The sequence below is a fragment of the Capricornis sumatraensis genome, chromosome 23 (genome assembly GCF_032405125.1).
Source record: "Capricornis sumatraensis isolate serow.1 chromosome 23, serow.2, whole genome shotgun sequence".
Taxonomy (NCBI): domain Eukaryota; kingdom Metazoa; phylum Chordata; class Mammalia; order Artiodactyla; family Bovidae; genus Capricornis; species Capricornis sumatraensis.
Window position 1 is genome coordinate 11,320,719 of NC_091091.1, and position 22,613 is coordinate 11,343,331.

At 39.6% G+C, this 22,613-nt stretch overlaps 1 protein-coding gene across 1 annotated transcript; it reads left to right on the forward strand.

The window, feature by feature from the left end:
• Nucleotides 1-1,426: 1,426 nt before the first annotated feature.
• Nucleotides 1,427-18,259, forward strand: LOC138070525 (lipase member N-like). Its single transcript, XM_068961782.1, has 9 exons — nucleotides 1,427-1,531; nucleotides 2,907-3,024; nucleotides 4,277-4,475; nucleotides 6,130-6,239; nucleotides 9,835-9,971; nucleotides 12,519-12,665; nucleotides 13,578-13,649; nucleotides 14,182-14,253; nucleotides 18,026-18,259. Exons 1-9 carry the CDS (start codon nucleotides 1,427-1,429, stop codon nucleotides 18,257-18,259), a joined length of 1,194 nt encoding a protein of 397 aa, XP_068817883.1.
• Nucleotides 18,260-22,613: the final 4,354 nt, after the last annotated feature.

Here is a 22,613-nt window from a genome sequence, read left to right on the forward strand (position 1 = left end):
ACTGGTTAACCTTGGGTGTGTGCCACTGTCCAGGATTTCTTCATTTCCAAGGGCTTCCTGTCTCTCAGTTTTCTAGCTTCTAGCTGCAATCATATCTCACTGTCACAAGCAAAAGTTCAGAAGTCCCTCTTCAATAAGGAGTCCTCAGGAACAGGGGAAGCTCTCTTAACTAGGTAAGATCAAGACTTAGAGCAACTGGGAGGCAGGTTGGGAGTGGTAGCCAGGTATAGGGCTCTGCACTGAGGCTTCCTGTGTTCCTGTCCTAGTTCTCTCACCTCTTGGCTCTGTAACCTGGGACAGATCTTTAATCTCTCTAAGCTTTCGCTAATTTCTTTGATAAAATGAGGATAATAACAGTAGCTATTTCAATGGCATTTCTTCAATATCTAAATAACATACAGGAAACATTTAGAACAGGGCCTGGCACAAGCTGAGCCCTCAATACACATTAGCTAGTATTAATTTCAAAAATGGTTTTAATTATATAACATTTATAGCTATAAAATCAACTGCAGCCAGAGAGCCAGTTTATGGAAAGATACTGAACTTCAAAAGTAAACTCTGAATTTCTCTAGAAGTCTGTCATTAATTTATTATCATAAAGGTTCTCTGATGTTACTCTCTTGTCCATTCTTGGATTAAAAAAAAAAAAAATAGTGAAAGAGCTTACCCTGGGATTAAGGCGTTATATGTCACTGATCCTCCCTACAATCTTATAAGGTCGGTTGTTTTATTATCCTAATATCACCAGCAGGAAAAACAAGAGACAAAGCTACTGAATAACTTGCCCAAGGTCAGAAATCTTGTTCATGGTGAGGCTGGACTTCAAACTCAGACCTCTGAACTGCAGCTCCCCTTTGATAAGTACTCAGCATTGTGATGTTGGCCAAACTGCTTTGAGGAGGCATGCTTTTAAACTGTGCTAAGGAAGAGACACTGCGCATTCAAATGTGCAAAATTTGCCTGTGGTTCACTTGAAACTCACCATAAACCTGTTTGTTTGAAGTGTCATTGTTCACTGCTCTTGTTTATTTTGTGGGATGTTCGAGGAGCTTAAAGGATAACTGCACTTTTAGCTTCTCCGTGGTGTGGAAACTTGTCCTCTGAATCTTTATATATCCTGGCAACTCACAGGTCAGCAAAGATTTAAATTAAGTGAAAATTTTGGATTAAAATAAGAGATAAAATAGACCTTCATGCTAGTTCATTTCATATCTGGAACTGGACTCTGTCAGGGCAATTTCTACGTGAAAAAATAGATTAATAGTGTTCGGAGTTAGCTCATTGTATTTACTCCCTTCCACACTGTCTCAGCTTTCTCAGGATGTTATTCAAGTTTTCACTGGGGGACTATGTCATTTCATTAATCAATTTTGACATATAACAATTTGTGGTCATTAAGTGTTTTCTATCAGGCATTCCCACCATGTGGCTGTTTTTAACAATAGCCTATTTGATTTGTGGAACTTTAAATGCTGCTGGATTCTTCAGTTTGGAAAAAGAAGCAAATCCTGAAGTGTGGATGAGTACTGTAAGTGATGGAGAATTCCAAAGAACATCAAATAAAGCAAATTAATAGGTTGTAAGATTAGTGAAGTTCCTGTTATAGCAGAAAATCTCTGATATAGATTAAACATAAGTGATTTTTAGAGATTTGCTGGTGGCTCAGATAGTAAAGAATCTGCCTGCAATGTAGGAGACCTGAGTTTGATCCCTGGGTAGGGAAGATCCCTGGAGAAGAGAATGACTGCCCACTCCAGTATTCTTGCCTGGAGAATTCCGTGGGCAGAGGAGCCTGGCGAGCTACAGTCCATGGGGTCTCAAAGAGTTAGACATGACTGGCAACTGAGCACACACAGATTTTAAGCCCTCTGGATGATATACGTGACTGCTCTCTACTGGACTGTGGTTTTAGTACCTTTGAACCAAGAGCAGTCTCACAGTTGACATTTATATATATAAATGTCAATTATTTCATATATATGTGTGTGTGTGTGTGTGTGTGTGTGAGAGAGAGAGAGAGAGAGAGAGAGAGAGTCACTTTGCTGTACCCCTGAAACTAAAACAACATTGTTAATCAACTATACCCCAGTATAAAATTAAAACTTTAAAAAGATGTAATACCTACATTTTGTGTATACACAATGTGTATACACTCCGCCGTAAAAAGAATAATGCCATTTGCAGTTATATTGATGGACCTAGGGATGATTATGCCATGTAAGTCAGAAAGAGAAAGACAAATAGCATATGAAGCCACTGACATATGCAATCTAAAATATGATGCAAATGAACTTATCTATGAAACAGGAGCAGACTCACAGAGAGCAGACTTGTGGTTACAAAGGGAGGGGACAGGGGAGGGTTTGGGATTAGCAAGTGCAAACTATTTTGTATAGGATGGATAAACAACAAGGTCCTATCGTCTCGTGTCTAGCACAGGGAACTATATTCAATGTCTTATAAATAAACCACAATGGAAAAGAATATGAAAAAGAATATATATTATACATATATATTGTGTCTATGTGTATAAAACTGAATTAGTTTGCTATACACCAGAAACTAACACAAATTTGTAAATTAACTACATTTCAATTAAAATATGTCTATATGCACTTTAAAAAAGACAACTGACTTGAGAATATAGTTTTGTCAGAAGAATGAGTCAAAGATAGATATTATCTCCAACTCCCCCCAAAACATTTACCACTAGCAGACGTTTTCTAATAGTCCATTTATGTTTTTAATCATGACTTTACGTAGTAAATTAATCTCACTGTTACCTGGGGCTGCAGATTTCAAATAATTTACCCTAATAAGCACACACTAGCTGCTTTGTTCTAGCTCCTTTTGATAACCTTTAGAGAAAATGTGTAGCTAATGCTTCTATTTTGACTGAGCAGAGTGAAATCATCACCTATAATGGCTACCCCAGTGAGGAGTATGAAGTAACCACTCAAGACGGGTACATACTCAGCGTCAATCGGATTCCCCATGGGCGAAAAGACACTAAGATCACAGGTACCATACATGTCTATCTTGAGAAGGAGAATTGCACATGACTAAAATTTAGCACTTGCCGCTCATTAAGACAGTGACTGATTTATCAACATTGGTTTGAATTTTGGATTAGTTTTTATATAGTTAACAGGAAGTCTCATTGTATTCCAATTCTCTGAAGGCAGGCAAGAACTGAAAAATACAAAGGGCAAGACTGATCTAGTGGGTTTCCTCATTGTTGGAAAGAGATTGTGTATACGCGTTAATCCCAGTCTCCCAATTTCTCCCACACAACCCCCTTTCTCCCTAGAAATCCATGTATTTGTTCTCTACATCTGTGTCCCTATTTCTGCTTTGTAAATAAGATCATCTATACCATTTATCTAGATGCCAGATATGTGTGCTAATATATGATATTTGTTTTTCTAACTTACTTCACTCTATATGCTGCTCTGTAGGTCCATCCACGTCTCTACAAATGACCCAATTTCATTCCTTTTCATGGCTGAGATATATTCCGTTGTATACACGTACCACATCTTCTGTATCCATTCTTCTACTGACGAACATTTAGGCTCCTTCCATGTCCTGGCTATTGCAAACAGTGCTGCTATGCATCCTTCTGAACGATGAGGGGAATGTAACCACAGATCTGAGAAGGGAGAGACAAGAGTAAGCAAAGTATCTGCAAAGGCTCAGTGGCCTTTATTTACCAAATCACTTACTGTGATCGCTCTGCCTTATCTCATCTCCCATCCACATTCAGAGGCAGCTAAAATCATGTTGCTTAAGCATTCAAGAGTTTCAAAATGAAAAATGGGAGTGCGACATGGGTAGGATTACTATATAAAATATGAGATGCCCAGTTAAAGTTGAATTTCAGATAAAGAGCAGATGAGTTTTTCATATGCCTCATTTTATGATATACATATATTAAAAAGAGAGTTCATTGTTAATATGAAATGTAAATTTAACGGGGCATCTTGGGTCTTTTGGTTTATCTTTATTTTTGTTTTTGCTAACTCTTGCAACACCAAGCATGATGAGAAGTTGTGGGGAGCCACTATGAAGTATAAAAGGAGAAAAATGTATAGGAAAGACTGCTTAAGAAGGGAGGATAGAATTTGGGCAAGATTGGACATTAAAATATATTTATTATATGTCTCTTTTTGGTTTTGGGTTTTTCCAGTGGTGTGTGTGTGTGTTATTCTTATGTTTCTGAGATGCTTTAGTTGTTATAAATTTCTCTCTCTGCCTTTTTGCCTCCCTCTAGGTGCCCGACCAGTTGTATATCTGCAGCACGCCCTGTTTTCAGACAATGCCTCCTGGCTTGAGAATTTTGCCAATGGCAGCCTTGGATTCCTTCTAGCTGATGCTGGTTATGATGTATGGATGGGAAACAGTCGGGGGAACACTTGGTCAAGAAGACACAAAACACTCTCGGTGAACGAAGAGAAATTCTGGGCCTTTAGGTAAGCTGTATCTAAGAAAGACCATGAACACAATTTGAGACAAGTCCTTTAGATATTATACTGTGGATGGTGTTAATAATAATGTATGATACTTGGAGTCACACAGCTCCTTGCAGTCTCTACTAACAGCTCAAAGGAAAGAAACAGCAGGAAGCTCTGATTTACACTGATTCTCAGATAAGTTAATTATCATTTCAACAAGGTCATTTTAACATATGTTCCTATCCAATACAAAGTATGTCTCAAACGACAGCTTAGAAAATTTCTGGGACAACGTATGCACTCATTCAGCCAGTATTTACTGAGTGCCTATTCTATGTACTGCTCTAGTCCCTGAGCGTTCAAGAGTAAACAAGCCTCCACCTTCTCGAAGGTTATATTTTTATCCTAGTGATGTTATTACAATTGTTTTTTCTCTTGGACTGTCAATTAGTTTTGCAAAGATGATGTATATCAGTACTATATTTTACCTACAGGCACTGTGATTGAGAATGTATAGAATACCATTTTCAGGGAAACTCTAATATGAGATCTTTACAACCTTGTTAATAGGCAATAGGAAAGAATCTTTTGACATGCTGACTGCTTGCTTTAATGAAGGCGTTTTCTGCTGTCATCAGAGAACAAGCTGATGCCTGCAGTGAGCATTCTTTCTCAGGCTTAAACTTCCTGGTTGTTTGAAGCCTGCTGCTAGAACAGAACCATATTAATGAAATATTCCATACCTTATTTCTGTACCTACTGAAAAGTTGCAAGGAAAGGAAGAATAGGCCAGATTGTTAGGATTAGAGCGTTTGCCCAGGGGCAAGCATCAGGAAATACTTCATGCAGCTGGTCCTTGGTTGGGAACTTGTAGCTTTTTTACTGTGAGGCATCACAATGATTCTCTTATACTGGAAAGTACCAATCTGTATTTCCTCTCATGTTCTTTTAATAAGCAGGTCCTTAGTTTGTAAAGTACCTAACTCAACCATATATTATATAGGCATTTTTTGTTCCCTCAACATTTGTATTAATGTTGACTGAACCAGTACTATAAGATTTTGGTATATATTGAAATAACCATATATGGATGGAAGTAATAATAGCAACATCTGATTGGATGTCTAATTTCTGCTAGAGTCATTCCTTTAATACTATCCAGCCCCCATAGCTCCCCTGCCATATAGCATGTCATGCTTATTTTACAGATGATGAGACTTAAGCTGAGAGCATTTAAGTAACTTACGGAAAGCTACTCAGCTAGTACAAGATACAATCATGATTTGCAACTGAGAAATTTTGAAATCTGGGTGTTAAATGGCCCTAAGCATCTTGAAGTTCCCTGGGAGAGACTGAAAGAGAGGCGTGCAAACCAGGTTAAGTAAAGGGCAGCAAAAGAAATGCAAGAGAAGGGAGTGAAGAGGAAGAATGACAAGACTGAATTTCAGAATGTGTAGTATATACAAGCCTTGAAATCATTCCTGCTATTAGAAAGTAACACATATAAGTGTAGCAAGCAAAAACCACAATAGCCTACATGTAACTGGATAAATAATGAAACACAAACCAGGTAAGCGGACAGCACAAAATTCTGTGTATAAAAAATAAATGAGCAAGTGCTCTGTTTTGAACTTAGCTGCAAATGCTTATAAGGTCCTGTTTTATTCTTCAGCTTTCATGAAATGGCCAAATATGATCTCCCTGGAATAATAGACTTCATTGTAAATAAAACTGGTCAGCAGAAGTTGTATTTCGTTGGATATTCGCTTGGTACTACAATAGGTATGTTTACAAGGGTCAACATTTTTACAAGGGTCAGAGCCACGTAAGAGTTCACCTTTGAATCAGGAACAGAGTCGCTGTTTTACATTTACAGTGTCCCTAATTATATGTCCTGTGATGGGAATGTAACTCTAGTGGCTGTCAACCTGAATTCCAGAGACTGTGAGTTTGTAGGAAGAATCCTTCATCCATTTCCAGTCACTGTAGCACATTTGTAATGGTGATGTAATTTGCCAGGAATTCCAAAGAAATATTTCTGAAGACTGAGTCTCTAGATCTCCTCCAGGCTGAAAAAGTAAAGCCAAATGGCATGAAATATCCTTGAAGAATGGTAAACATACATCAATCATACCTTCCTCACAACCCACATGGGATATTAAAAAATAAAAAAGAGAGCTTATATTCATATTTGAACAAATTTTAAAAGATATAGTAATGTTTTCTTTGTGAATCAGAATGCAAAAACTTACTATAATAAGTAAATCGGGCCTATACATTTAATGTATGACTCATGGGTGGCGCAAGTGGTAAAGAACCCGCCTGCCAATGCAGGAGACATAAGAGGCCTGGGTTTGATCCCTAGCTCAGGAAGAGGCCCTGGAGGAGGAAATGGCAACCCACTCCAGTATTCTTGCCTGGAGAATCCCATGAACAGAAGAGCCTGGAGGGCTACAAGTCCCTATGGTCACAAAGAGTCAGACATGACTAAAGTGACTTAGCACACAATTAACTGTAAGCACTGTATAAAAAGTTTTTTTTTTAAGTCCAAAAAATGTACTTTGAATGTACACTTCTTAATGGTTTCCCAGATTTTTCAAAAAAGAAATCAATAATCTAGCTCCAAATGAAAATTTTAAAACCCTATATTACTAAAAATATGAATTTGTTCTCAATCTTCCACTAAAATTTCTAATTTTAAGAGACTGGGTTAAATGAAAATGCACTCTTAGTCTGGGTGAAACTGTGTGAGAGATAATAAATAATCCTGCTGCTGCTGCTGCTAAGTCACTTCAGTTGTGTCCGACTCTGTGCGACCCCATGGACGGCAGCCCACCAGGCTCCCCCATCCCTGGGATTCTCCAGGCAAGAACACTGGAGTGGGTTGCCATTTCCTTCTCCAATGTATGAAAGTGAAAAGTGAAAGTGAAGTTGCTCAGTCATGTCTGACTCTTAGCGACCCCATGGTCTCCAGCCTACCAGGCTTCTCCACTCATGGGATTTTCCAGGCAAGAGTACTGGAGTGGGTTGCCACTGCCCTCTCCGAATAAATAACCCTACATTACCACTATTATAATCAAGAACAAACATGTATTTACCAGTGTTTTTTACTGATAAAGTGAAAATCAAAGTTGCTCAGTCATGTCTGACTCTTTGTGACGCCATGGACTATACAGTCCATGGAGTTCTCCAGGCCAGAATACTGGAGTGGGTAGCCTTTCCCTTCTCCAGGGGATCTTCCCAACCCAGGGATCGAGCCCAGGTCTTCCACATTGCAGACGAATTCTTCACCAGCTGAGCCACAGGGGAAGCCTATTTATACTGATAGGCAGCTTACAAATATAGGAGAGTCTGTGAGGCTGTGAGCATTGTTTCCCAGGTGGCGCTAGTGGTAAAGAACCCACCTGCCAATGCAGGAAACATAAGAGACCTGGGTTTGATCTCTGGATCAGAAAGATCCCCTGGAGATAGGGCATTGCAACCCACTCCAATAGTCCTGCCGGGAGACCCATGGACAGAGGATCCTGGCCGGCTACTGTCCATAGGGTTGCAAAGAATCAGACACAACTGAAGCAACTTAGCTTGCAGCATATGAGCATTAGAGAGAATATACTAAAGGCGTATCAAAGAACTAGTAGTAAGAGGACCTATCCGCCAACCCCCCCCCAAAAAAAAACCTGCCACTAACAGGAAAATAATCATACCATAGCTGCTAACACTTAGGAGCATTTTCTATGTTTAGGGCTTTTCATTCAGGACCTTTGCTACAATATCCCTCTCTAAGCTTTAGAACAAGCCTATCACTATTATTCCCATCTCATAGAAAAAGAAAACAGAAGTTCAAAGAAATTGATTGGCTCCTTCAAGGTCCCTTAACACATTAGAGATGGCACCCAAAATTCACACCAGGTAATCTTGACTTCACTGATGGGGTTCTTGGGTGCTGTGGAGAGATTGTATGGAGAAAGAAGATTTGAGTGTGACTAGAAAAGTAGGTAAGACTTAGATATGCCCTCATTACCTGATTGGCAGGGAAAATAGTCAACTTGATTATCAGGTTTCTGTGTTGCATTTCAAGCATGACATTTTTCAGTGAGCATGATTTGCATCCTGAGCAGAGAAATTTCTGTTATGTGGGAAGGACCGATTCTTCATAGGACTTTTAACAAGTCAAGCGCAGCCCATTAAATACCACGTGGAGTAGGACTCTTCCGCCAGTATTACCATCAAAAACTCACCTCTGCACATTTCTAGACATCTGCTGCTGCTGCTGCTGCTGCTGCTGCTGCTGCTAGACATCTTCTAGGGGGAGCTATTATGCCTGTTTCAATTTTTGTATCAGTGCCCAGCCAGCTCCTTTTCTGGTTAAGACAGTTTCAATATTTCAACAAGAAATTCAGAAAAAAAAAAAAACAACTTCTGCTATGGCTTCATGCGCGCGCGCGCGCGCACACACACACACACACACACACACACACACACACACACACACACACACAATGCGGGGCGGGGGGGAGGGGGCCAGGAAAGCACAACAGGGAACCAAAACAAAGAGATCCTCCACATAGACTTTCCTGTGTGGGGCTGAGCCCCACCACCTTCACCGTCATATTGCGAGATACAAATACAGTGCTATTGCTTTATAAATGGAGACACTTGGTCCTTACTGGGACCATGGTGGACCTTTTGGAAGCAGAGAAGATTCTGGAGGTTTCATAAGCATCCAATGAAGAACTGGGAGCAATGCAATCTCATCCCACTGTGAAAAAGAAAAACTGAAATAACTCTGTGTGTGTGTGTGTGTGTGTGTGTGTGTGTGTGTGTGTGTGCTCAGTCATGTCCAACTCTTTGTAACCCCACAGACTGTAGCCTGCCAGGCTTCTCTGTCCATGAGATTTTCCCAGCAAGTATACTGGAGTGGGTTGCCATTTCCTCCTCCAGAATAGCTAGATGGTGATGCATAGAGCTGATTGATTCACCTCCTACAAACTGACCATTTATTTCCAGAGGTTCCGTGACTCACTCTGTCATCTCAGAGTTGGGGTAGAATGACAATACTACCAGCACCTAGCCCCCGCTTGGTGAGGGTTGAGGGCATCCTCAGTTTACTTGGCAGGAGTTGCTTCAGCAATTTATTCCTAACTTTCCCCAACCAAGTTAAATTGTCCAGAATAAGAAAGAAATGGAGATTTGAGAGTAGACAGGGCTGAAAATAGATTAACTTTGCCAAATAACTCAGAAGAGTTGCCCAGTTCATCCCCCATGATTGCTGCAGTAGAAGAATAAAATGAAAAAGGAGAGCTTCACTTTTGTTAGTAGAAACATTACGTCACTACCCCTAATTTTTATGAGATTGTCTTATCTCCCATTCTCTTAGGGTTTGTAGCCTTTGCCACCATGCCTGAACTGGCACAAAGAATCAAAATGAATTTTGCCTTGGGTCCTGTGGTCTCCTTCAAATATCCCACAGGCATTTTTACCAGATTTTTCCAACTTCCAAGTTCTGCAATCAAGGTAAGTTCTTCCTTTTGCCACAGTGTATATGAGGATCTCCTTTTGGATGATAGACCCTTATTATTTGAAAATCTACTATGAAACAAAAGTAGGACATTTTGAAATCTGTAGATACCAGACTCTGGGGTCAGGTGCTGTGTGCGTGTGTGTGTGTGTGTGTGTGTGTGTGTGTGTGTGTGTGTCACAGTGTCTACAGCTCTCATATATGACTCACTATACTCAGTTATTAACAGACCTGAGTATAAGTCAGAATTTCTAGCTGAGCTGACTACTATGGCAGTTTCCTTGTTCTGTTCTTGTTCCACTGGGCATGTCAATGAATTCACACTGCTCAAATGGTAGACATTTTTCAATTTGATCACTGATGTCCTTGACTTTGATGTTAGATAAGCTGGAATAATATAGCCCTTTCCATATGGGAGCTTGCTTCCATTTACTAAAGCTAAAATGCCAAAGCCTAAATTGTTTTACAGCTGAATTATTCATTCAACTATTTATTGGTTATTTTCCAATGGTTGGAAAGCTGGTCTGATGGTCAATTGTGAATTTAAGATTTTATCCATTAAAAGTTTTTCTCTGTTTGCTTTTTGTTTCTCTAAAAAGCTCTTTGACTAGTATTTTATCAAGATTGCCCCTTAAATGTGAATTGAAGGATAAAATAAGTTGTGGCCAAAATGAGATCAAAGAAACAAGTCAGGGTATCAATAATTCACTTTTAAGATGAGATCTTGGTTTGTGGTGAGGAGGTAGGAACGGGAAAAAAAGGATTTGTGAGTTAACACAAGGAAGAACTTCCATGAGCCCTAATGATTGATTTGATAGTAGGTTTTGGTAGCAATGGACATGAATTTGAGCAAACTTCGGGAGATGGTGAGGGACAGGGAGGCCTAGTGTGCTGCAATCCATGGGGTCTCAAAGAGTCAGACATGACTGAGCAACTGAAAAACAAGGAACATTAAACTAGGGATTCCCAGGTGGCTCAGCGATAAAGAATCCACCTGCCAATGCAGGAGATGCAAGAGATATGGGTTCAATCCCTGGGTCAGGAAGATCCCCTGGAGGAGGAAATGGCAGTTCACTCCAGTATTCTTGCTGGGAAAATTCCATGGACAGGGGAGCCTAGAGAGCTACAGTCTATGGATTTGCCAAGAGTGGGACACAACTGAATGACTGAGTACAATGCTTCCCTCATAGCTCAGCTAGTAAAGAATCTGCCTGCAATGCAGGAGACCTGGGTTAGATTCCTGGGTCGGGAAAATCCCCTGGAGAAGGAACTGGCAATCCACTCCAGTATTCTTGCCTGGAAAATCCCACGGACAGAGGAGCCTGGTGGGCTACAGTCCATGGGGTTGCAAGAGTCAGACACGACTTAGCAACTAAACCACAATGTAACTTCCCTTTTGTGTGATTGATAGTTCTATTTCAAAATGTGTTGGCATCGATTAATTTGGGATGTTTTCTACATTGGGGCAGAGTTAAGCAGGTAAACAGCTGCTGCTAAATCACTTCAGTCATGTCCGACTCTGTGTGACGCCATAGATGGCAGCCCACCAGGCTCCCCCATCCCTGGGATTCTCCAGGCAAGAACACTGGAGTGGGTTGTCACTTCCCTCTCCAATGCATGAAAGTGAAAAGTGAAAATGAAGTCGCTCAGTCGTGCCCGACTCTTAGTGACCCGATGGACTGCAGCCTACCAGACTCCTCCGTCCATGGGATTTTCCAGGCAAGAGTACTGGAGTGGGTTGCCATTGCCTTCTTCAAGCAGGCAAACTAGTAAATCCAGAGATAGACACATCTATCACTAAGTATACCTGTTTTGCATATGTATTGCTTTGCCTACATAGGTCAGATCTGAGGTAGGTATTTTCCCGGATTTATCTCAGTTTCTAATTCCCTATTGTCAAACTTTCTGCCACTTTAAGTCCCATTCTCTACTCCTACCCCTCCATAATATCTGTTGCCCCTAGAAGCTCCAGTCGTTACATCAGAGATCCCCACTCAAGCTCACTTTTATAAACTCTAGAAGTTTTAATCATGCTGTTGCCCATGACATCATTTTCTTCTATCCAATGGCACGTTCCCTTCAGTACACCATCCTCCACATTTCAGCATGAAAGTCAAGCACTCTGGTACACTACCAGAAAGGTGATGTGTACCTAGGTAAAACCTTGCTTTTCTTTCCTATTCAAGGCAATGTTTGACCTTAAAGGAGAAACTATTATACTTCTCTTGCCAGTTAATGAGAAATATAGGCAATCACTGATTGGACCGATTTCAGGGGAGCTTTAACAATGGATAAATTAGCTAATTTGGGGCTGAAGATCATTGCTACCATCTCCTTGTAAATTATGTTTGATGATATTCCCTAGGTAAAGACTGATTTATAAATAGGTACTTTTCCAAAATAACTTGGTCTCCTTGAGCAAAATGGGAAAAAAATATACAAATATAAATATGAATATAAGAATTCTCATTCCGGGGATGAAGGGAATGTCAAGAAATCTGCAAATGATTCTTGAAAGAATAATTATTTTTTATTTTTTACAGAAGTTGTTTGGTACCAAAGGTTTCTTTTTAGAAGAAAGTATAGGGAAGTCACCTTCTATCAAAATCTGCAACAATAAAATATTGTGGGTGATATGTAGTGAATTTCTGTCCTTATGGGCGGGATTCAACAAGAAGAACATGAATATGGTATGTATAAAGATTCTAGGGCCATTTGATGCTTTTAGAAATTCCAGCTTTCCTTTGGTTCTTCTTTTTGTTTTTTATTTGATTCATTTATTTTTGGCTGTGCTGGGTCTTTGTTGCTGTGCAGGCTTTCTCTGGTTGCAGGGAGTGGGGGCCACTCTCTAGTTGAGGTGCATGGGCTTCTCATTGCAGTGGCCTCTCTGGTTCTGGAAAACGGGTTCCAAGCACACTTGCTTTAGTAGTGTAGTTCCTGGGCTCTAGAGCACAGGCTCAATAGTTGTGGCCCATGGGCTTAGTTGTTCCACGACATGTGGAATCTTCCCAGATCAGGGATCCAACCTGTGTCTTCTGCATTGGCAGGTGGGTTCTTTACCACTTAGCCACCAGGGAAGTTCCCTTTGTTTCATTTTGATGTATCTATCATATTACATAAACTAATGCGGTACTCTGAACTCATTTTAAAGGCAGAGATTTTCTCTGCATAGAAGATTAGATATTCAGTGTGAAGACTGAAGAAGAGAGTAGGCAGCTTCATCCTTTCATCTCTGGTCAAATTTAATATAACAGTTGTGCAAGAATAGGAAGCAGTTTCCCATGTTTGCAATTAGCCACCCCTTGCTATAGTCGCCTTGATTTTATAATACAATGCATTAAAAAATAAAATAAAATCCTAGGAAAGAGACTTTAAACTTATTCTTTGTGCCCTCTCTTGTTGGGTCACTTTAGCCTCAAATGCACCACTTGAAACATATAAGACAGCATGGAATGGAATGGAATGGATTCTGCCTTGCCATTCTACTGCAATATTTGTTTATTCATTCTTAGCATAATTATGCTCTGCTTCTTAAAGGCACAGTTTTTTCTTTGGGTGATAATTGCTTTAATATGTTTTGTTCTGTTTTGTTTTATCTTCAGAGTCGAATGGATGTGTATATGTCCCATGCTCCCACTGGATCATCAATACAGAACATCCTGCATATAAAACAGGTAGTGTCTTTGTCATGGAAAACCATTCCCCTTATTTTCTTTATATTTGAAATGACAGAGTTAGCATGTCGGTTCTAAGAAGCTTAGCAGCTAGCTTCCATTTTACCTTTTTCTCCATCTTTATAGTTGCATTTCCCTGGATTTTAAGAGAAAGAACAAGGTATGTGCAGACCAAGTCGGTCACATAAATGAATCCCATTTTAAATATGAGCTTGTAAAGTAGGCTCTGAGCTGAAACTGAACATAAACTGGGAGAACCTCAGAACTGAGCCTTCCCAGAGAGAGAGATACCTGACATTTGATTTCCCACAGTGAGTCTTGGGTTCTCACTAGCTTTTCCTTCAAACCAAGGAATTCATTGCCTCCCTTTCTCTTGATCTTGTTTTGCACACTGGTAAAATTTATCTATATCCTCTCGTGATGCAGAAGCTTTATTTTCTTCCCAGCATACAGTATACTTTTCTAAGATTTGCTATTAACAATCGTAGTTCTTATTCTGAATATTGCTTTTCTATAAAACATTTCATTCCAGCTTTACCATTCTGATGAATTCAGAGCTTATGACTGGGGGAGTGAAGCTGAAAACATGCATCACTACAATCAGGTGAGTTACTCAGAGCAACCCTAGAAGGTTGGCTTTGAAAAATTATAATGATACATTATTTGACAGTAAAAAGAATCCTACCTGGCACTTGGTCACATTCACACTGGTAGACAGAGATTTTTCAAAGTGCATTTTAAATATTTATTTATTTCAAAAAATCTAAAAATAAAAGAAGTATATACTAGGGAAGTTAAATCATTTATAATCCCTCCACCCAGAGATAACTAGATGATCAATATTTTGTTACGTTTCTTCCAATCTCAACATCACTACTTTTCCACAACTTTCAATTTGTTTTTTACTTATAGTCATAGCAAAACATAACTAATGTTGCAAGAGAGATTTTTAATATAATTTTAATAGCTGCATAATAATTTAAATTGTGTGATAAAAATTTATATAGTAAATGAATACATACTTCTTGATACCAACAAAAAAATAAAATTGCACATAGAAGTTAAGAGAATTATCCACCTGTGAAGAGTTGAGTCTTAAGGCATCTTTTTCCCTCTAACTTTACATACTAAAATTTATATATTCATTTAGCCATCCTATGCTTTTAATCAACGCTGTTGCCACCTTCCTGTTTTTTCTAAGTCAGCAGCTGGGCTTCTCAGTATGAATTAAAAACGTTAGATTAAAATTTTCCTTTATTTTCCCAAACTGGCATACCTAAAGCTATCAGTGCAAACATAGGTCAATTAAATTGCTTCTGGACATCAAATGAGTCAATCAGACCAGTCAATTTCTTAGTTGTTGTTTAGTCAATAAGCCATGTCCAACTATTTTATAATGCCATGGACATTAGCCTGCCGAGCTCCTCTGCCCATGGAATTTCCCAGCAAGAATACTGGAGTGGGTTGCCATTTCCTTCTCCCGGGATCTTTTCCCCCCAGGGATCGAACCCGTGTCTCCTGCATTGCAGGCGGATTCTTCACTGCTGAGCCACCAGGGAAGCCTTCACTTTCTCAGTAACAGATTGAATTGTTAGGGAAATGAATCCACTAGCTTCTAAGACAATGAGAGGAGCATATCATTATTATTTTTATTTTTAATTAGCATGATTAAGATGTGACTTACATACAGTATAAGTCACTGATTTTACATGTTCAACTTAGCGTTTCAACAAATATATCCATTCATGTAACCACATCACAAGCAAGATATTGAACATTTTTGTTACCCACAAAAGATTTCTCTTGTTCCTCAGACAATATAAATTCACAGATGCATATATTTGCAAATGCTTAGAAAAAGGCCAAAAAATAAACAGCACATGTTAAAGTGATAACTCTCAAGAAAAGGAAGAAGGGAAAGGTGAAGTGGATGCATACAAAGGAGTAAAAGGAGGCTATTATTTTGGATTTCACACTCTTTTGTTCTCTTTCTTTGGATTTCACACTCTTTTGTTCTCTTTCATTGTTTTTCATGAACATGTTATATTTATATATTGTTTATATTTACAAGAAAATAAGACCAAAAAATCACATACACAGAAAACCATTATTATCAAGTTCTCTTTTTTCAGCTTTATTGAGGTAAAACTGACCCAAAAGATTTAAGATTGAAGTGTATGATGTGATGACAAATATTGAGAGTATAAATGTTCTCAGAATTTACAGTAAGCTAGCTGGTCCTACCCTACTCCAGGCCAATTCTATTTTATTTGCTTGTAATTTTGTATCGATGGAAGTCAATTTTTATTCCATTCTCAACAGTGTGTCCTCTTCATAAGTTCCTAACACAACCTCTGTGCCCATTCTATGTTTTCTCGAGAATAAAAAGATTAACTTATATAAGCTTTATGAGGGTAGGAATTTCCTTCTGGTTTGTTCCCCAGTATTGTCCCAGCTGGTAGAGTAGCTAGCCCTTACTAGTCCCTTGATAATCATTTGTTGTATGAATGAGATTTCTTAACTTCCCTCTAATCTACCTTAAAATCTCTCTGTGTTTTTGATTCTGTCTTTCCTTTCACTCTCAGAATATGATGGTCCTCTTATCCAAATTATCCTGTCTTGTGTCCTCGACCACATCTCTTCTCATCTATTCTTACTGCCTTCTCTTACTATCTTAAATGAACTCCTGTTTCATACAAAAAACAAACAGAAACCCTTCGCTCGAACCTTCAGTTCTATCAATCCATGCTTCCATCATTCTGTTTTCAATCAACATTTTTTAATATCTAAAAATTTTAAGTATCTCTACTTCTCTACTCACTCCTGAACACTGGAAAAGGTAGTTTGAGTCCTCATCTTTTTATTATAGCTGTTCTATTTAAGGTACCTTCCCTGGTGGCTCAGACTATAAAGAGTCTGCCTACAATGTGGGACACCTGGGTTCGACCCCTGGGTGGGGAAGGTCCCCTGGAGAAGGAAATGGCAACTCATTCCAATATTCTTGTCTGGAAAATCCCGTGGACTGAGGAGCCTGGCAGGCCCCAGTCCATGGGATCATTTGTGGCTTTTAACTGCCAAACATAATTGCCTGTTCTCACCTGTAGTATTAGTTACCATAGACTCCTTGCAACTTACCACCCAGACTTGGATTTCCATAATGTAACATTCTGATTTTTTTCCCTCCCTTTTTGATTGTTCTCTTTATCCTCTCACTAGCTACTCTCAAACCCTCACCACTCTCAATTATCAGAATTCTCCACAATTCTTCCCATATCTCTCCCCTTTGTGTTTGAATAATTTAGCCATCTCTACAGCTTCCACTTTGATGGTGCTTCAGTGGCAAAGAATAGGACTGCCAGTTCCAGAGACGTGGATTTTATCCCTGAGTCAGGAAGATCCCCAGAGAAGGAAATGGCAACCCACTCCAGTAATCTCATCTGGGAAATCTCATGGACAGAGGAGCCTGATGGGCTATAGTCCATGTCGTCACAGAATCAGACATGACTTAGTGACTAAACAACAGCTTCAGTTATCCTGCTCTGAGGATAATCCAAACTGCCTGCCTAGATTTTTTTCAGGACCCATTCCCAACAAATTTCTTCTTCAAGTCATCCCACAAACTAGGCAGAGCTATGAGAAATGACTCTGCCTTGTCTCTAAAACTTCTGAAGGATGCTCAACTGCCTTAACTTGACATTTAGACCTTGACTGTCTCCAGTCTTATATCCTACTGTATTCCCTTACATAGTTTTTTTCTGGGTGCACTGGGCAGCTTGCCATTCCTGACCATGCCACACATACTCTATCTGCCTGCTGGAAAGTGCTCACACCTTCATCCTTATCTTTAAAATACAACCATTCCTCAAATGAAAATGACAGTGTTAGTTGCTCGATTGTGTCCAACTCTTTGCAACCCCTTGGATGGTAGCCCACTAGTCTCCCCTGTCCGTGGGATTCTCCAGGCAAGAATACTGGAGTGGGTAGCCAGGCTCTTCTCCAGAGCATCTTCCTGACCCATGGATCAAATCCAGGTCTCCTGCATTGCAGGCAGCCTTTTTACCTTCTGAACCACCAGGGAAGCCCTTCAAATGACTGCTCTTTACATGAAACCTCAGTTGAAAATAATTTCTTCTTTATCTTCACTTCCATCATATTTGGGGAATGTTTAATAGCATCTAACATATCCTCCTTTGTATACAAACATTTATTTAGCCATTTTGCCTTGTTCCTTCACACTCCTTGTATATAGGGACCATTGTATGCTGTCTTCCTATGGCCATAGTAAATACTCATCTAGTAGTCTCTCTACTTATTTGGAGTCAGTCGTTGCTCTGAGGAGCTTCCTCTCATGAATGTCCTTTCTCTCTCTTCCGTAGAGTTGTCCTCCACTGTATGACCTGACTGCCATGAAAGTACCTACTGCCATCTGGGCTGGTGGAAATGATATTCTTATCACACCCCGAGATGTGGCCAGGATACTCCCCCAAATCAGGAATCTGCGTTACTTCAAACTATTGCCGGATTGGAACCACTTTGATTTCATCTGGGGCCTCGATGCTGCTCAACGAGTATACAGCAAAATCATAGATTTGATGAAGTCATATCCCTAACTGCAGTATACCTGCTTTTCAGATAGGAGTTGCTTCCAAGCCCATAAGAGGCTTTGGGGAGGAAATACTTGTCTACTTAAGTAGCAGTGAGATGTACACCACCATCCTTCACCTTGTTGCTTTTGCTGAGGTGTTCTCTTACCACGGCATGCCAGCTAGGAATTATTTCAACTCTGTTGCTCTTTCTCAAGCAAATGTCCACATCTGAACTCCCAGAATCTCTTCCTTTCAGTCAGAACCAAGTCCATGCTTTTCTCCAAGAAGCCCTAGTAAACTCTTTCCTGCTAACTGTACACTTCAGGGAAAAATTAAAAGAGGCCTTTGTCTTTCTTATTTCAAATATATATAGTGGCTTCATGCAAATAATACCCACTCCCCATCCCATCTTTTCAAAGGATTGAATGTAAGCATAGGAGTGCTGGCCTAGAAAAATCTTGTCGGGGGGGTCATTTGGGAAAATATTTCAGATGGCTGTAATCTGTGGCTTTCTCAAAATCACAGGTAGGGCAATAGTCAAATGGTCCTCTAGTAGACAAGCCATGAAATAAGCCTGATCCACCTCAAGCTTGAAAAGAATAGCAGAATGGAAAATTAACCAAATCAAACTATTCCAGGAGTTTTACTGTTACAAGCTGGGGGATTGGAGTGAGGTGGGGGAGGGGGGGTGCGGAGACAAGATTGAGGATGACTAGGATAAACTGAATTTTTAGTTGTTAAAAGTATTCACTGTAGACTACTGTCTTTAAAACAAGGTTAAATTGAACAAAGCTTTTTGAAAATAGTGTACTAGAACTCATAGACAGTAGTCTTAAGTGATAGCATTTGAGAGCTCATTCTTTCTTGTTTTGCTTTAAAGATAAACTAAACTGATCAACCATTATGCCTTCATTATCAAAGTAGAATTTATACTATTGCATTAGTACCCGTTAACATTTAAAGCAGCTTTCTGAAAGCCTAACTGAGGACCAGAAGACAGGCACTAGAAATTCTAAAGTCATGCTTTATTTCAGTCTCTAACTGATGCCAGACACTGAGTCTAGGGCTCAGTACAGAGTTCCAAAAGTAGCATGAAGCTTTAGTGTCAGCTCTATATTCCTGAATGAACTCCTTCAGAAGTGAATTCCAGGTGCAAACCTGGAAAAGACCTTTCCTTCCATGAAGATGTAATTAATGGAAAACTGTCTATGAGCCTCAAGGAATTATAAATTTAATAAATAATGCACAATACATACTTTCAACAGCTTAACTTAAAACAGATAAGTGTAGTAGTTCACAAATATTTGCATGCAGGGTCAAGGTCTTTGGATGCTGAATATCATATAATCATTTTCCAATAAATAATCTAGAATTGATCATTTTTAGTTTTAGTGTCTTTAAAAGGGATGACAATTTTTTAAAATTTGGGAAGCAAGTTTAAATGGAAATCCTTTTATATCTTTATAGTATTTATTTACCAAGATTAAACTAATTTTATCACAGTTTTTAGTGACTTTTATTGAGCTCGTTCAAAGATTACATGGTAGTTTTCGTACAAGCAATACGTTCTATTTTGTGTGCATGTATACTAAGTTGCTTTGGTCATGTCTGACTCTTTGCCACCTTATGGACCATAGCCTACCAGGCTCCTCTATCCATGGGGATTCTCTGGGGAAGAATACTGGAGTGGGTTGCCATGCCCTCCTCCAGGGGATCTTTCCAACCCAGGAATTGAACCTGCGTCTCTTACATCTCCTGCATTGATAGACAGGTTCTTTACCACTAATGCTTCCTGGGAAGCCTACATCCTATTTTAGTCACATTTAATTAAATTAATCAAAACTCATTGATAACTATGAATTATCAATAACTCAACTGATAGAACAAATAGATAAGACTGAGAACAGATATCTAACTCTTAGTAAGCATATGACTCAGCTGAAAGGAGTGGAAGGATGTGACTGTAATAGATTAGCCTACTAGTTATGAATATTTAAGAGGCAAAGGGCATCAGTTAATATGTTTACATGGAGAAAAAACGGCATTGGTTAATACAGGAATCTGGTTAAGTGAGGGTCAATTAAGAGAGCTTCAATAGGATTTGTCCTATTCAGGTACTGCTACAACAATCCTGTGCAATAAACAACTCAGTAGCTTACAACAGCAAACATTTATTTTTTTGTGCTCACAAGTCCACTGTTTGGCTGGTGTGGCTCCATTTTACACAGCTTGGCTCAAAGCTGTAAGTTGGGTCCCGGTCTGCTCCATACCTTCTCTTCATTCTGGAACTAGCAGCCCTCAGGATTATGTTCTTCATGTGACAGATCCCAAGAACACGAGAGGGTAAACGAGATCACGCTAGAATATTTGAACCTTTGCTGGTTCACATGCCTTCAGCTAATTCAGATCACAAGACCAAGCCTTACCTCAATGATGCAGAATAGTCTGCTTCACCTACAGGAAGAAACTTCAAACCACATGCCAAAAAGTGTGGATATAAAATGCTATTATACAAGAATGAAGAATTGGGGAAGATACTCCATTCTACCATACATAGGCACAAAATCTGAAAGATAAAAATAGCGAATAAAAAGTAAGTTTTCCTCTTTCTCCCAACTCCTTATCATACACTCTTTCCTTCAAAGACACCTAAGTCTTACCAACATTTTTGTGTGTCTTTCTACAGACTATGCTATGCTTATTCAAATGAATCCACAGATACCCAGTTTTTTCTCCTTTTGGTACCATATTGTACAGTCTTTACCATGTCTTGCTTTGATCACTTACTATCTCTTGGAGATCATTCTCCATCAGTTCACATGGAACATTATTAAAGGTTACATGGAAATTCATCATTAATAGAGATTATGATGAATTAGGATTTTTTGTAATTACACACAGTATTGTAGAAAATATCGTACAAATATCAGTTTAAACTTTATACAAATATCATTTGTACCTACAAGATAAATTATCTTTGAACCAGAATTATTGGTTCAAAGAGAATATAGAATTATAATTTGAGTTAATTTCTTGTCTCTGGTGGCTCAGCAGTACAGAATCCACCTCCCAATGCAGGAGCTGCAGGTTCGATCCCTGGGTCAGGAAAATCCCCTGCAGAAATAAATGGCAACCAACTCCAGTACTCTTGCCTGGGAAATCCCATTGACAGAGGAACCTGGCAGGCTCCTGTTCATGGGATCACAAAGAGTCAGACACAACTTAGCGGCTAAACAACAACAACTCAACCAAAGCTGAATTTTATGCTGGCACCATCACTAACATGTATAGGGACCTAAGGGGAAACGTCAGTTCTCTAAAAGCTTCCACTGACTTAACTACACAATTCTCTACCCATGATTGCAAAACATTGATGTGATTCTCATTACATTTTAGAGTTCTGTGTGATTTAAGTGCTTTGGGGTAGAATGCAAACAGATCATTGGTATTCTTGATAGGTTAAGAAATACTTTTCCTAACCAATGTCAACATATAACAGGACTTTGCTGCTGCTGCTGCTGAATCGCTTCAGTCATGTCTGACCCTGAGCAACTCCAAAGACAGTAACCCATCAGGCCCCTCTGTCCCTGGGATTCTCCAGGCAAGAAAACTGGCGGCTGCGGCTGCTGCGAAGTCGCTTCAGTCATGTCCGACTCTGTGCGACTCCATGGACAGCAGCCCACCAGGCTCCTCTGTCCACAGGATTCTTTAGGAAAAATATAGGAGTGGGTTGCCACTTTAGTCCCATCAAAATTTCAGTCACTTCTAAAATAAAACAAACAAAAATCTCATCAGTATCATCACACATCCCACAGAGCCAACCCAAATACAAATAATAATGATGAAAATAATATGGTTCAGTTCAGTTCATTGGCTCAGTCGGGTCCGACTCTTTGCAGCAGCATGCAAGGCCTCCCTGTACATCACCAACTCCCAGAGTGCACCCAAACCCATGTCCATTGAGTCAGTGACACCATCCAACCATCTCATCCTCTGTTGTCCCCTTCTGCTTCTGCCCTCAATCTTTCCCAGCATCATGGTCTTTTCAAATGAGTCAGCTCTTCGTATCAAGTGGCCAAAGTATTGGAGTTTCAGCTTCAACATCATTCCCTCCAATGAACACCAAAGGCTGATCTCCTTTAGAGTGGACTGGTTGGATCTCCTTGCAGTCCAAGGGACTCTCAAGAGTCTTCTTCCACACCACAGTTCAAAAGCATCAGTTCTTCGGTGCTCAGCTTTCTTTATAGTCCAACTCTCACATCCATACATGACCACTGGAAAAACCATAGCCTTGACTAGACGGACCTTTGTTGACAAAGTAATGTCTCTGCTTTTTAATATGCTGTCTAGGTTGGTCATAACTTTAGAATTTTCCCCA

Bases quoted from the DNA above. Each gene is read 5' to 3' on its own strand.
- LOC138070525 (XM_068961782.1), top strand. From the start codon at position 1,427: ATGTGGCTGTTTTTAACAATAGCCTATTTGATTTGTGGAACTTTAAAT. The intron at 3,025-4,276 runs GTACCATACATG...GCCTCCCTCTAG, and splicing joins AAAAGACACTAAGATCACAG to GTGCCCGACCAGTTGTATAT. The intron at 14,254-18,025 runs GTGAGTTACTCA...TCTCTTCCGTAG, and splicing joins ACATGCATCACTACAATCAG to AGTTGTCCTCCACTGTATGA.